At 37.7% G+C, this 15798-nt stretch overlaps 1 protein-coding gene across 3 annotated transcripts; it reads right to left on the bottom strand.

The window, feature by feature from the left end:
• Positions 1–6751: 6751 nt before the first annotated feature.
• Positions 6752–15798, bottom strand: LOC106058058 (uncharacterized). 3 transcript variants are annotated; one of them, XM_056039091.1, is made up of 6 exons: positions 15633–15798; positions 13231–13305; positions 8553–8598; positions 8221–8263; positions 8071–8136; positions 6752–7925 (listed from the first exon to the last, which is right to left on the bottom strand). In XM_056039091.1, exons 1-6 carry the CDS (start codon positions 15644–15646, stop codon positions 6982–6984), a joined length of 1188 nt encoding a protein of 395 aa, XP_055895066.1. In that variant the 5' UTR covers positions 15647–15798; the 3' UTR covers positions 6752–6981. The 3 variants fall into 3 exon arrangements, with proteins under 3 accessions (XP_055895066.1, XP_055895067.1, XP_055895065.1); XM_056039092.1 differs by lacking the exon at positions 8221–8263 and having other exon boundaries at positions 15633–15652; XM_056039090.1 differs by lacking the exons at positions 8221–8263; positions 15633–15798 and adding an exon at positions 13440–13709.

Below are 15798 nucleotides of genomic sequence, written 5' to 3'. Positions count from 1 at the left end.
ACGTCTCATACCTAATCAATCATAATCTTATCTTCTTATGTTATAAATTACAGACGTTACTTCAACAGAGAAAAAGTACGTCCTATGTATTTCATGTGCCAAGCTAGTCATATTTGTAAATGTTGGTTTTCATGTCTGATTTAGGCAACCCTATCATGCTCTAGTACCAATAGGGACAAAGGAAAACTTATTTGCACACATTTTTCATAACATTTAAAATGGGAAATGTGTCTTTATCGTTTTTGTTTTTTTCTGGGTATTTTATTTGGTTGTCTATTTGTAAATTATGAGTTAGCGTTTATGTACAGTACCGCCGAGGTGGTATTCGATATGATACTTTATTTTAAGTCTTCTCTCCTGAAGGTCTCTAAATTTTGTGATTTACTAAAAAAAAAATACCTACATGAAAGGGAATTAAATTAAGAAGCAGTCTAACCAGAGGCGTATATAAAAATAATTATCTGAGTCCTGTGCTTTTCAGTACTTTCTGCAGCTCACGCACTGCAGACTTCCTGTAGTCCGAGCACCTAGTGCACCCAAAAAAAAAAGGCACTTTTGTGCTGCACATAATCAACTTTACCTAGCTCTTCCATTTCTTGCATAAAATAAACTCGTAATGGTGAAAGCATTTGACCAAAGCCGGATTTAGGCATAGACAAATATGCAGTCCTCTAGGTCCTCTGATCTGTGGAGGGTCTAGCACAGGACTCAGATAATTTGTTTGCGTATAAAAAAATCGCGAAACATGGATCGAATATCAAACATAGCAGAACTCTATGGCTCTACGTCTGCTAGCCTCGTTATCAAACATAGCAGAACTCTATTGCTCAATGTCTGCTAGCCTCGTTCTCAACATAGCAGGACTCTATGGCTCAATGTCTGCTAGCCTCGTTCTCAACATAGCAGGACTCTATGGCTCAATGTCTGCTAGCCTCGTTCTCAACATAGCAGAACTCTATGGCTCCATGTTTACTAACCTCGCTATCTAACATAGCAGGACTCTATGGCTCAACGTTTACTAACCTCGCTATCAAACATAGCAGGACTCTATGGCTCAACGTTTACTAACCTCGCTATCAAACATAGCAGGACTCTATGGCTCAATGTCTGCTAGCCTCGTTCTCAACATAGCAGGACTCTATGGTTCAATGTCTGCTAGCCTCGTTCTCAACATAGCAGGACTCTATGGCTCAGTGTCTGCTAGCCTCGTTATCAACATAGCAGGACTCTATGGCTCATTGTCTGCTAGCCTCGTTATCAAACATAGCAGGACTCTATAGCTCAATGTCTGCTAGCCTCGTTCTCAACATAACAGGACTCTATGGCTCTACGTCTGCTAGCCTCGTTCTCAACATAGCAGGACTCTATGGCTCAATGTCTACTAGCCTCGTTATCAAACATAGCAGGACTCTATGGCTCAATGTATACTAACCTCGTTCTCAACATAGCAGGACTCATTGGCTCAATGTATACTAACCTCGCTATCAAACATAGCAGGACTCTATGGCTCAATGTCTGCTAGCCTCGTTCTCAACATAGCAGGACTCTGTGGCTCAATGTCTACTAGCCTCGTTATCAACATAGCAGGACTCTATGGCTCTACGTCTGCTAGCCTCGTTCTCAACATAGCAGGACTCTATGGCTCAATGTCTACTAGCCTCGTTATCAAACATAGCAGGACTCTATGGCTCAATGTATACTAACCTCGTTCTCAACATAGCAGGACTCTATGGCTCAATGTATACTAACCTCGCTATCAAACATAGCAGGACTCTATGGCTCAATGTCTGCTAGCCTCGTTCTCAACATAGCAGAACTCTATGGCTCTACGTCTGCCAGCCTCGTTATCAAACATAGCAGGACTCTATGGCTCTGCTAGCCTCGTTCTCAACATAGCAGGACTCTATGGCTCTATGTCTGCTAGCCTCGTTATCAAACATAGCAGGACTCTATGGCTCAATGTCTGCTAGCCTCGTTATCAAACATAGCAGGACTCTATGGCTCTATGTCTGCTAGCCTCGTTCTCAACATAGCAGGACTCTATGGCTCTATGTCTGCTAGCCTCGTTCTCAACATAGCAGAACTCTATGGCTCTACGTCTGCTAGCCTCGTTATCAAACATAGCAGGACTCTATGGCTCTATGTCTGCTAGCCTCGTTCTCAACATAGCAGGACTCTATGGCTCTATGTCTGCTAGCCTCGTTCTCAACATAGCAGGACTCTATGGCTCTATGTCTGCTAGCCTCGTTCTCAACATAGCAGGACTCTATGGCTCTATGTCTGCTAGCCTCGTTCTCAAACATAGCAGGACTCTATGGCTCAATGTTTACTAACCTCGCTATCAAACATAGCAGAACTCTATGGCTCAATGTCTGCTAGCCTCGTTCTCAACATAGCAGGACTCTATGGCTCAATGTCTACTAACCTCGTTCTCAACATAGCAGGACTCTATGGCTCAATGTCTACTAACCTCGCTATCAAACATAGCAGGACTCTGTGGCTCAATGTATACTAACCTCGCTATCAAACATAGCAGGACTCTATGGCTCAATGTCTACTAACCTCGTTCTCAACATAGCAGGACTCTATGGCTCAATGTCTACTAACCTCGCTATCAAACATAGCAGGACTCTATGGCTCAATGTATACTAACCTCGCTATCAAATATAGCAGGACTCTATGGCTCAATGTCTACTAACCTCGTTCTCAACATAGCAAGACTCTATGGCTCAATGTCTACTAACCTCGCTATCAAACATAGCAGGACTCTATGGCTCAATGTCTACTAACCTCGTTCTCAACATAGCAGGACTCTATGGCTCAATGTCTACTAACCTCGCTATCAAACATAGCAGGACTCTATGGCTCAATGTCTACTAACCTCGTTCTCAACATAGCAGGACTCTATGGCTCAATGTCTACTAACCTCGCTATCAAACATAGCAGGACTCTATGGCTCAATGTCTACTAACCTCGCTATCAAACATAGCAGGACTCTATGGCTCAATGTATACTAACCTCGCTATCAAATATAGCAGGACTCTATGGCTCAATGTATACTAACCTCGCTATCAAACATAGCAGGACTCTATGGCTCAATGTATACTAACCTCGCTATCAAATATAGCAGGACTCTATGGCTCAATGTATACTAACCTCGTTATCAACATAGCAGGACTCTATGGCTCTACGTCTGCTAGCCTCGTTCTCAACATAGCAGGACTCTATGGCTCAATGCCTACTAACCTCGCTATCAAACATAGCAGGACTCTATGGCTCAATGTATACTAACCTCGCTATCAAATATAGCAGGACTCTATGGCTCAATGTCTACTAACCTCGCTATCAAACATAGCAGGACTCTATGGCTCAATGTATACTAACCTCGCTATCAAACATAGCAGGACTCTGTGGCTCAATGTATACTAACCTCGTTATCAACATAGCAGGACTCTATTGCTCAATGTATACTAATCTCGTTATCAACATAGCAGGACTCTATTGCTCAATGTATACTAACCTCGCTATCAAACATAGCAGAACTCTGTGGCTCAATGTATACTAACCTCGCTATCAAACATAGCAGAACTCTATGGCTAAATGCAGCCATGCCTACCCACAATAGGTATGTGGAACACTCAGGTTCAAAATGTGAAATTTTGGGCCCCAATGTGGAACATGGACGGGTTTACTTTCGGCAGCCATATTGCGCACAATAAGTACAATTTTAATTATTACTTAATAACAATGCCAGTTTGCTATTTATAAAATAAATGTAAATAATATACTTAAAGATAAAAAAAAACTGTATGCCTATATCTTAATTAGGAGAGGGTGAAATGTAAACAATAAACAAACACCTAGATATATATATATTATTTGGCATTCAGTATTTTTATTTTGCATTATTAATAAATAAAGAAAAAAAAACGGCGATTTATTTTTTGGTCGGGCTTGGCGGAATAAAAATTTGCGAATGTGGAACGGCGAAACATGTGAGATTTTTCGATGATTTTTCGGGACGATTCCGCATAATGCGGGACGGTAGGCATGTCTTTTCAATGTCTACTAACCTCGCTAGAATTAAAATTAAAATCGCCAATTAAAATCTTAGCCATCTTCAAGATGTGAGCTCGGGACACCTTGATTTGGAAGACAAGCGTTATACAACTCAGCCACCACGACATCAAAATGAAGGTTTACTTGAAATATATTTTCTCTCCAATTTAAGATTTTCAGACGTCTGCTGAATACATTGCCATTATTTATTATATCTCATGGAGAAATAAATTTTAGGAGCTTAATACCAGAATCATTCTAGAAAATTTGATTGGTATGAGCAGCTTTGAATAATATTAGATCTTCAGGTTTTTCTTCAGGATTTGAAGAAAAGAATAATGTTTTCAAAGTTTTTATTGCATTTTCGGTATAAAGGAATCTCGGTAATTTTGGTAGAAATCAACTTATTACCAAACATTTCTAGACTAATGTAAAGAGTTCCCTTTCAGACTTTGCGATCCATATGGCAGATGATGTTCTGTAGCCCACGGCACAACGGTCTTTACTTTCCCCCAGGAATAATAAACTTATTAGAGCTGGGTTTTTTTTTAAGAAAGCATATATACTGATTTATTTATCTGTCTGTCTACGCCAAATGTGGTACTTACTATTAGCTTTTAAAAAAAGCAGTTCGGCATGAGTTGACCAAACGACACCCTTGTAAACCACCTGACGGAGAAACATGACATTAGTATTCTCTGACCTAAAGAATGCAAGGTCTGCAAAAGATACTTTTTTTTTACTTTCGTATTTTAGCATAAGGATAATACATTTTTTTCTAACAAGAATATTTATTTTAAGTATTTTGACTCTTTCATGGACCTGTTTAGATGTGATAAAATAAGGAAATTCAGTTTGTCTATAAATGTTCACCTATGCGGTTGCTGGACATTTCATCCCCTGTCTTTTCATACCCAGTCATTTCATCCCCCTAATCATTTATGCCCCTGGTCATTTCATCCTTTGGTCATTTCATCCCCAGTCACTTCATCCCCTAATCATTTCATCCCCTGGTCATTTCATCCCCTGATCATTTCATCCCCTGGTCATTTCATCCCCTAATCATTTCTGCCCCTGGTCATTTCATTCTTTGGTCATTTCATCCCCGGTCACTTCATCCCTGTCTTTTCATTCCAGTCATTTCTTTCCCTGGTCATTTCATCCCCTGGTCATTTCGTTCCCTGGTCATTTCATCCCCTAATCATTTCTGCCCCTGGTCATTTCATCCCCTAATCATTTCTGCCCCTGGTCATTTCATCCTTTGGTCATTTCATCCCCGGTCACTCCATCCCCTGTCTTTTCAGTCATTTCGTCCCCTGGTCATTTCATCCCCTGGTCATTTCGTCCCCTGGTCATTTCATCCCCTAATCATTTTTGCCCCTGGTCATTTCATCCCCTAATCATTTCTGCCCCTGGTCATTTCATCCTTTGGTCATTTCATCCCCGGTCACTCCATCCCCTGTCTTTTCAGTCATTTCGTCCCCTGGTCATTTCATCCCCTGGTCATTTCGTCCCCTGGTCATTTCATCCCCTAATCATTTTTGCCCCTGGTCATTTCATCCCCTAATCATTTCTGCCCCTGGTCATTTCATCCTTTGGTCATTTCATCCCCTGGTCATTTCGTCCCCTGGTCATTTCATCCCCTAATCATTTTTGCCCCTGGTCATTTCATCCCCTAATCATTTCTGCCCCTGGTCATTTCATCCTTTGGTCATTTCATCCCCGGTCACTCCATCCCCTGTCTTTTCAGTCATTTCGTCCCCTGGTCATTTCATCCCCTGGTCATTTCGTCCCCTGGTCATTTCATCCCCTAATCATTTTTGCCCCTGGTCATTTCATCCCCTAATCATTTCTGCCCCTGGTCATTTCATCCTTTGGTCATTTCATCCCCGGTCACTCCATCCCCTGTCTTTTCATCCCAGTCATTTCTTTCCCTGGTCATTTCATCCCCTGGTCATTTCTGCCCGGGTCATTTCATCCTTTGGTCATTTCATCCCCGGTCACTCCATCCCCTGTCTTTTCATCCCGGTCATTTCTTTCCCTGGTCACTTCATTCCCTGGTCATTTCGTCCCCTGGTCATTTCATCCTCTGTCTTTTCATCCCAAAAATACCGGAATTCGAACCAGAACTTCAGGTTCGTAAGCCAAGCGCTTAACCATTCCAACACCGCCTCCCTACTGCAAATCTATCGACATATTTATTATAAAAATTAAATGTAAGTTTTTGAGGTACATGAAAAGACAACTGTATTTTTATTTTAAAAAGTTTGTATATTTATTTTTAGTCATCTCCCTTGAAAAACAAAAAAGGGACTCTTTGATAAAAAAGGACTTTAAAAAATAAATATCAAACGACACACTAGAATTTTTTTTTTTTTTTTGATTCATTTTTTATTTTATAACTAACATTTTTTTTATCATTTAATATCAAATAACACACAATAATTTTTTTAAATTCATTTTTATTTTTATAACTGATATCTTTTTGTATTAAAACTTTTAAAATACAATTTAAATAAACAACCAAAATACAAAATATATAATATTTTTTTTTTACAAGCCTAATCATACATAGATACATATCTAATTCTACACTTGATGGATTTGTTTGCATTTAAACAGGTTTTAATTATTGTAAATCTAAATTATAAACAACAACATAGATAAAAAAAAGGAAACAAAACATTGTAAATTTCAAGAAAGCATAAACAATTTATTTACATATCTAGAACAAAAGTTAATCTAAGACAATAGAAAGATTTTTATTTCCAAAGTCCAAAACAAAATGTTTCTAGTATACAACCCATAATAATTTATCAAAAAGTATAAAAAAATATTTTAACACTAAAGAGACATTTAAGATTGATGTTCAGAATGTCAAGGGTTCTCAAAGAAAAACATCTTCATAGTGGAGCCTTATAACTAACAAAATAAATAACCAACTGCACTGTAATTTGATCCAGACTTGAAACTTCCACTGTGGACAAGTTCAGACCAAGTCCAGTCTTCACACCCCAGACAGTGGACATATGCTCCACTACTTCCTGGACATGTACAAGTTGTATAAGTCAATTGACATCTACGACCCATATTTCGTATGTACGTCCATTGACCAACACTGACCTGTTTAGAACATCCATGAGGATGTGACACTATAAAGGTCAACTTGTGTTTAGGTCTAGAGTCAGTGTAATTGTTCCAGACTTTCCCCCAGCTATTTTTAAAATTTTTAAACATTTCCATCAGTTTATTTCCTACATTTTTGTCACATGTCACACATTTCAGACAACACGAGTCATACTTAATTTTTACATCTACAACACTGACCTTATCAACATTGACCACTTCACTTTCATACTTATCATAAAACAATCTCAAGGTCGTATGGTTGGCCTCAATGTCATCAAAAACCACATGTGTGGCCGTGGACACATCAAACTCCCACCACACATTGCTGGGAGAGTCTGAAACTTCACATTTTCTACACCAACACTTTGTGTAGGCATTAAATCCAAAACCTCCACCTTGTATTTCTCCATCTTGATACTTGTTTACATCCCTCACTCTTCCACTTCCTGTCCTCAAGTTACTTCTCTTACTCATGTTAGAAAATGGATATGGTTGAGTTGTCTCCGGCCAAAACTCTGGTCTGCGTGGACTGGAAATCGTAACATTTACTCTAACTGTCAGGTCAGCTGTGGCTTTGATGAGGTCATACAAAACATTATCTTGAAAACCTTCAGGTAAATGTTTCAAGGTGAATGTATAAACAGGTATAAACTCTCTATGACCTGGATTCTTCTTACAGTTAAAATATTGGTGTAGATCAGCTTCTCCATCTTCTGACTCCTGAGTTTCATGATCACCTGGAGAACAGAGAAATAAACTTGGACCAATGTTTAGAATACAATGTAAAGTATTGAATCAATCAAAGGATATATATAAATAGGTGAAGTCTAACTTGTGTTGATCTTAACATTTTATACACTGAAAATTAAACTAAATAGTTACCAATTAGTAGACCTTCAGCATGATCTGACTGGACTTTGGACTGGCCACTTGTGAAAGTATGAATATCTGAAATGATAAAAGACAAATAACTATTTTTTTTTCATTTCTTTCTCTATCTAAACATTTACAAATTACAAACCAAAAGTTTACCTGTTTCTTGATTCTCATAACCAAGACTGTAAATAGTCGGATCCTTTAGACAAATTGAAATAGTTTAAATACACATGTCAGCCTATTGTTTTAACCGAATTTTTGTTTTAAACAAACAATTTTTTTTTCAAAATACTGCATTTTTCTTTAATCAAAAAAATATTTAAAATATAGTCTATACATTCTAGAATCTAAACATAAATATAAGTTTGCATCAACTTGAATTTACATGCTCACAATTTATGTGTTAAATTCTAGTGAAAAATTTAAAAATGAAATAAAAATATAAAAAATAGTTTTAATTTTAGGTATTTTTCACTCTGATTTCATACCCTGAAGTCCACGTGTGTCTTGATGCAAACAAAGGTCTGTACTGTTCTGGAAATTAGAACAAAATATGTACATAAATTTACACCAATGAACTATTCTCAGAAAAATCTCATTTTCATATCTTTTTGCTTGTAGAGTAAAAATAAATAATTTTTGTTAAATAAAATGTTTAAACTAAGATTAAATGCATTTTTTTTTGTACTTAGACTGAATGTAATACATATTTGTAAATTACATGGAATTCAATTTTTTAATGCAATAAAACATTTTATAATAAAATATTTTAAAAAATAATTCATCAGCATTTGGTAGTCTAGATTTCAATTTAGAGTTCCATTCGACTTTAAATCTAGTTTTGGAATAGTAGATCTAGACTCTAAATCTACGTGAGAAATTCTTTAAGATAGAAAAGAAAATAATAAAAGTGAAAAATAGTACTACAAGGAAATGTTAAATAATTAATAGTCAAATCACAAAAAATATAAAGAAACACAAATAATAAAATAGATAAGTCTAGGATTCCTTATGAATAATATAAAACCAACATTATCGTTATTACAAAAATGTGATACTCTTATTTAAAAAAACGGGTATTAAATTGGAGCATGTAAATTATTAAGAGTAACAAAAAAAAACAACTAAGACAAATTAATGCCACTTATCTTATTCATGGTAAACACAGACTAAAAACGCAAATTACCTAGGTGTTTAAATAAATGAAAATACTCTGAAAGACACAAAGACAAAGGCACACTCCTCGTCCCATATGCTAGGACAAATTTGTACAAATAGGCCCTACTCCTTCTTCCCTAGTGCTATTAGAGCATGGAATGGGTTGCCTGAGCTAGCCAGGAAAACCAGTGACTTGCCAGAATTTAAGTTATTGGTTAATATGCATGATTAAATGCATGACGCGTAGGACGTAATCATCTCCTTTTTTGATGTAACGTCTGTATTAGATAATATAAGATAAGATCTGGCCGCCTGGTATTTTGGTCACTATAGCCCGCGTGTTTTTTGTTATTACATTTTGTTTGCTAACTGCGCTTTATAAATTAAATTTATTTTAGTATTTAATTACACGTCAATGTCTGTAGTCAAAGGTATAATTTCAGAGGTATGTTTTTTTCAAACTATCAAGTTTCAGATATTGCAGTAGTTCGGCACATTAATTAATTAATTATTATAGGTTTTATATAGCGCTACCTTCATGCTTATAGCATGCTCAGAGCGCTTTTGGTCCAATCTCATTTGTGGACCAGTGGGGGGGGGGTATCTAGGAGTTGGTTTTCCGTGCTGCCTTTAGGCGCTCAGTAAAAAAAACAACTCTGCCCGAATCGGGTGTCGAACCTCGAGCCCCCTTCTAGGTAGCCAAGCCAAGCCAAGTTCAAGCGCACTTGGCCTCTCGACCACGCTTCCCACATATGTAAAAAAAAATTAATGGAGAAAAACGCTGAATATTATTATGTTTTGGTCTGTGGCATTTTGGCATTTTACGTCTCGAGAGACGATCTTTTCCCTTTGAAACTTCTTGTGGGACTTATGAGGCTAATCCTTGGTACACAACTGCGGCCACCGGTTCGACATATGTAATTACCAGGCGCCGTTGCATTTTACTCTTTTTTTCCGCTGCTGTTGTGCGTGGCCTTTAGGCGCTCAGTAAAAAAAACAACTCTGCCCGAATCGGGTGTCGAACCTCGAGCCCCCTTCTAGGTAGCCAAGCCAAGCCAAGTTCAAGCGCACTTGGCCTCTCGACCACGCTTCCCACATATGTAAAAAAAAATTAATGGAGAAAAACGCTGAATATTATTATGTTTTGGTCTGTGGCATTTTGGCATTTTACGTCTCGAGAGACGATCTTTTCCCTTTGAAACTTCTTGTGGGACTTATGAGGCTAATCCTTGGTACACAACTGCGGCCACCGGTTCGACATATGTAATTACCAGGCGCCGTTGCATTTCACTCTTTTTTTCCGCTGCTGTTGTGCGTGGCATCTGTATTACGAGACCGTTCCTGTATTCTTTCTGTTTATGTGGATCTATCCATAGCCACTTTTTCTCAGCTGCTATTGTCAACTATTGTCAATTTTGAAGAGCTTCATGTCACGTTTGCATACATCCGCATAACATAAATGTAAGCGACCAGCGGCTCTCCTGCCTTCTATTAGATCGCCATACAGAATGTCCTGTGGAAGTCGACCTGCTGGCATTCTACGAAAGTGGCCAAGCCAGCCAAGTCGTCTGCTGCTGATAATAGAGCGGATGTCCAGGCACCCTGCTCTTCGTAGCACTTCCTCATTGGTTATCTTATCTTGCCACCTTATTTTAAAGATCCGCCTGAGGCATCGGAGGTGGTAGACATTCGACTTTTTTTTCCTGCCATGAGTAGGTTGACCATGTTTCACTTCCGTACAGCAAAGTGCTCATCACACAGGTCCGGTAGAATAAGGATTTAGTATCGTTAGTCAGCAATATGTTGTCCCAGACTCTTTTTTTATGCAGCGTAAAATGATTCCCATTCCTGTTGTTAATGTCTTTATCCAGTAGAGCATCGTTGAATGTGATGGAGCCAAGATAGAAAAAAAAATGGTCAACAATTTCTAGTGGTTGGCCATTGATGGTCACGTGAGGGGCAGTATTTGTGTTATTAACTAGTAGGCCTATCTAAGTCTTGCTTTGAATAATATTAAAGCCGAAATTCTGGCAAGCAGCAGATATTTCATCAACCAGGGAGTGAGGCTGAACATTAGAATCAGCCAAAAAAATAGGGACGACATTGGAATTGTTTTAGCTTTTCCATCAATTATACATACTGTTACGTGCGCATGTTAGTGTAAATGTGGAACGGTGCGCATGCGTGTTGTAAGGAGAGAGGAACCAAAATGGAGAAATAGAAACGAAATAGTGTTCTAGTGTTCATGGACATTAAAATGAGTTCTAAACGAGGACGGTGTGGTTTTAGTGTTAATGTACTGTGTCAAAGAGTCTCATCTTAGAAAGGAACGTACCACATGGTTAACCTAGTTTTAGTAACAAGTTTAATGACAAAGCAAAGAAATAGACTGGTTGTAGCCACTAAAGATACCCTCGTCTTGTTTTGGCTAATTTGAACTTGACAATTCTAATATTGTCAGACTTCAGGAGGAGGAAGGTTCCCATTAGTTTAATTTTATTTTGTAGTGAATTCAGCAATAATAATGTTTATATTAACAATAAAACTAAATTTACAAATAAACCTGAAAACAGTAGGCACTAACATTTCAAAGTTTAAAAGAGTACTATTCTTAGGATTTGAAAGAAAGTCATGAAAATTGTCAGGGTGGAATAACGGATTAGCTAGGGTATGATATTAGGGTCCCGTATCCCCAGCCTGAACAGAGTAACGCAAGAACCTCAAGGTAAGAGCATGTAAAATACGAACATTGAAAAGTTATTCAACTAAACATTTAGTGAATAACAACAGCTGTCAACAGGAACAATATTTAATAATACTTAAGTGTAAGTTACCAACATATTTACATATACATCAATATCATTGATGTTAGCATTTGATTAATAATTAGTCTAATATCACACCAATAAGTTTCAATAACACACCTTCACGCTCACACTCCATCTCGGCGCCCTACAGACCATCAACTCCCTACACCTCAACAACGATAGTTACTATACGACTCCAAGGGCGGAAAGGCGACACACTTTCCTATAGCCCAAAGCCTAACACCCCTTACCAGGGGAAACAAAAACCAGCTACCTAGCTCACAAAAGAAGCTCTCGCTCTCGCTCTCTCTCTCTCTCTCTTGCGGGAACTAAGGATGACGTAAACACACACACACACACACAATATTCTAGACAACAAAACGCACTTAAAAGAAACTACTTCCTATACGCTAAAACACCAATATTAAATGCAAAGCAAACTTCACTCGCGCACGACAAAAATGAGATTAATTTTTTTGTGTAATCACTGCTAATTATTTGACATAATTTTTGTATAATGATAATATTGGCAATGCTTTCGATTTCGAAGGTTACGGCTGAGTGCAGTATTTCTTATAACTACGCAGACCCAGTTGCGACCTGCATATTTTCCCAAATTTTGCTCAGACAAAGCTGTTGTCTGCTGGCGGTCTATTTAAGTTTTCTTTCTATCTTTGGTACCTGTTTTCAATAATGGCTTTTCTTTGAGTCTCAAATGTTTATCCTGCAGCTTTTTCGAGAGCTCTCCAGCTTCTTTTCCATCTGCTTCCAGTGAATGCTGCCAGGTACTTTCCTCTATGCCAGTGATGGCAAAATAGCGCCTGAGTGAATCTTTATAGCGCTTACGAGGGGGCAGCTCTGTGACACCGTCCTACTCTAAACTTGTCAAAGAAGATCGCCTTTGGCATGCGGTTGTCTCCCATTCGGGATAAGTGTTATTGACAGCATAAAAATTAATAAATAGAGGACATTTTGTTCAAATTTTTATCTTACGTTTTTCTATAAGTGTTTTTCTTGATGGGCGCTGACGGATTTTTGAAGCGAAAAAATGTATAATGGGGACGTTATGCCAAAAAAAAAAAAGGTTGAAATTAGATCATTTGTTGAGATATGGGCATTGATGAAAATGTGCATAAATTCATAACAAGATAAGCCTAAATAAGATAATGTTTTTAGTTTATTTAAATTAATGCAGACTTACTTTTTCTGTTTTAAATTTCTTCGATACTTTTGTATCAGTTTGAGTTTTTCTCTTGCAGGGCATCTTTGACGAGCTCTAAAAATAAATAAGAATTTGTTCATAGACAAGTTTTTACCACCCAAACAAGAGCAGATAACTGAAACTTTTTTTTTTTAACCATTGTTACACAAATAAGCTTTTCTATTTTTTTAATTCATGAAATTACGTACAAAAATATGAGTACTTTGTAAGCCTTGTTGCAACTCGTTCATTTCCAAATATTTGCTCGAGTTATTGTGTTCGTTTGCTGCTATAGTTGTGATTGGATCTTTGCCAATGTCAACCCTCTCCATTCCCACCTTCCTGGCAAGCCTTGGTATGCCCTAAAGAGTTGTCCACACTTGACGTCGAGGTTTAGGATCTAGTTTTCAGTGACGCAATAGTATATTTTTTTATTTATGTTTATTTCTGGACATGTGTCGGCAGAGTTCGACTAACATCAGAATGTAGTACATTTTGAAAATGACAAGCTTTGTTGTCTATTTATATTTTAGATGCAACATTTGAAATTTCCGATTTTTTATCAAATCTATATTTAACGAAAAATTCATTGAGTTATATAGTCACAAAAAATATGTATAGACAACATATTAAGTATCATTAGTTTAGTGTTTACCACATGATTGGCGCTATGCATCGAATTATAAACTCACATATGCAGATATAAACATATACGTGCAATTATAACCACACACACACACATGCAGATACAAACATATACGTGTAATTATAACCACACACACACACATGCAGATACAAACATATACGTGCAATTATAACCACACACACACATGCAGATACAAACATATACGTGCAATTATAACCACACACACACACACATGCAGATACAAACATATACGTGCAATTATAACCACACACACACATGCAGATATAAACATATACGTGCAATTATAACCACACATACACACATGTAGATACAAACATATACGTGCAATTATAAACACACACACACACATGCAGATACAAACATATACGTGCAATTATTACCACACACATTCCCAGCTTGTAAATCAAAAGTTATCTACCGTGTCTATGTCAGTGGACAAGCTGGCTGAGCGGTTAACTCTTTCTCTCCGTAATTATTTACCACATTCTGGTGGAATCAACGCTGGTATCGTCAGTTCGGAGAGAGAGAGTTAAGCGCTTTGACCAGTGGACGGAGGTGAATGTTTTATACTGACATTTCAATAAAAATATTTTTAAAAAATTGGAAATAGTCTCTGCATCATGGAAATTCAAAATGTTATAGCACTCAGATAGTCTATTGCTAACAAAATAACAACTACGGTTAAGTAGCATTTGTGTCTTGTTTGTCGGGATATATTATTATTATTATAGCTTTTATATAGCGCTACTTTCATGCTTATAGCATGCTCAGAGCGATTTTGGTCCAATCTCATATGTGGACCAGTGGGGGGGGGGGGGTATCTAGGAGTTGGTTTTCCGTGCTGCCTTTAACACAACTCTGCCCGAGTCGGGTGTCAAACCTCGAGCCCCCTTTTAGGTAGCCAAGCCAAGCCAAGTTCAAGCGCACTCGACCACGCTTCCCACAGGCCCTAACTACGCGTGATTATTGTCACCGGTATGCAAGGCCGCTATAATACATTTCCATATTAAACAAAGGACGTTAATTACGACTCATGGATGAAGTGATTGGTTAATTTTTTGGTTTATTAAGTCACGTGTTGTCATTGCCAATAATCACAAGCGGAAAGTTTGAACTTAATCCCAGAAATGCAAAGCGGAATAAATAAACTATAAGAGAATTAAACCTTACAGATAGATTGAGCGACTTTGTATAAACTTTGTAAAAAAAGATCTTGTTGTAATACATGTAAGCACATTATTAGATATTACAATTGAACAGGTTTTTTCTTTATGTGACGCTTGCCGCTACCCTATTATAAACAAACAAACATCAATCCTAGCCTTACAAAAAGTATAACACTTAATTAATTAACACTTAATTGATAATTTTTACAAAAACAAAAAAAAACTACATTGATTTGATCTAGATGAGCGGTTCTCAACCTTTTAGGTTCGGCGACCCCTTTTTACAACCCCCCACTCTGCCTCGACCCCCCCACCCCAAGCACACACACACACAGCTATAGAAGAATGGACAAAAACAATCCATTTTTTCGATGGTCTTAGGCGACCCCTGGGAAATCGTCAATCGACCCCCAAAGGAGGGTCGCGACCCACAGGTTGAGAACCCCTGATCTAGATGAAGTCTTGGATATCTACATTAGGTGCATCTTTTTGTAAATCTTATACATAATTAGACATTGAAAATAGAGTTACACAAACAAATAAATAACATTGATAATCATTGAACTTACGTTATTCTAACCATGTCTTCTTCCCTACAGTCTCAACAACTTCCTAAACTATTGGAGCTTACAAACGTAAGTGTTGTTGACCTTCGTCAATAATAACACCAACGGTTTAGCTCTTAGAAAAAACTTTTTCACGTGACTGTGAGCGCTATTTTGGAGAGACACGCCC

The sequence above is a fragment of the Biomphalaria glabrata genome, chromosome 8 (assembly GCF_947242115.1).
Source record: "Biomphalaria glabrata chromosome 8, xgBioGlab47.1, whole genome shotgun sequence".
NCBI lineage: Eukaryota > Metazoa > Mollusca > Gastropoda > Planorbidae > Biomphalaria > Biomphalaria glabrata.
Note: the sequence above shows the minus strand (reverse complement) of the source record. Positions and strands in the feature narration are given on the sequence as shown.

What these genes read in the sequence shown, in the direction of transcription:
- LOC106058058 (XM_056039090.1), bottom strand. Translation starts at nt 13,562, where the DNA reads ATGGAGAGGGTTGACATTGGCAAAGATCCAATCACAACTATAGCAGCA. An exon ending in TACAAAGTACTCATATTTTT is followed by an intron (nt 13,306 to 13,439) that starts GTACGTAATTTC and finishes ATTTATTTTTAG; the next exon opens with AGCTCGTCAAAGATGCCCTG. An exon ending in AGAAATTTAAAACAGAAAAA is followed by an intron (nt 8,599 to 13,230) that starts GTAAGTCTGCAT and finishes TCTAATTTCCAG; the next exon opens with AACAGTACAGACCTTTGTTT.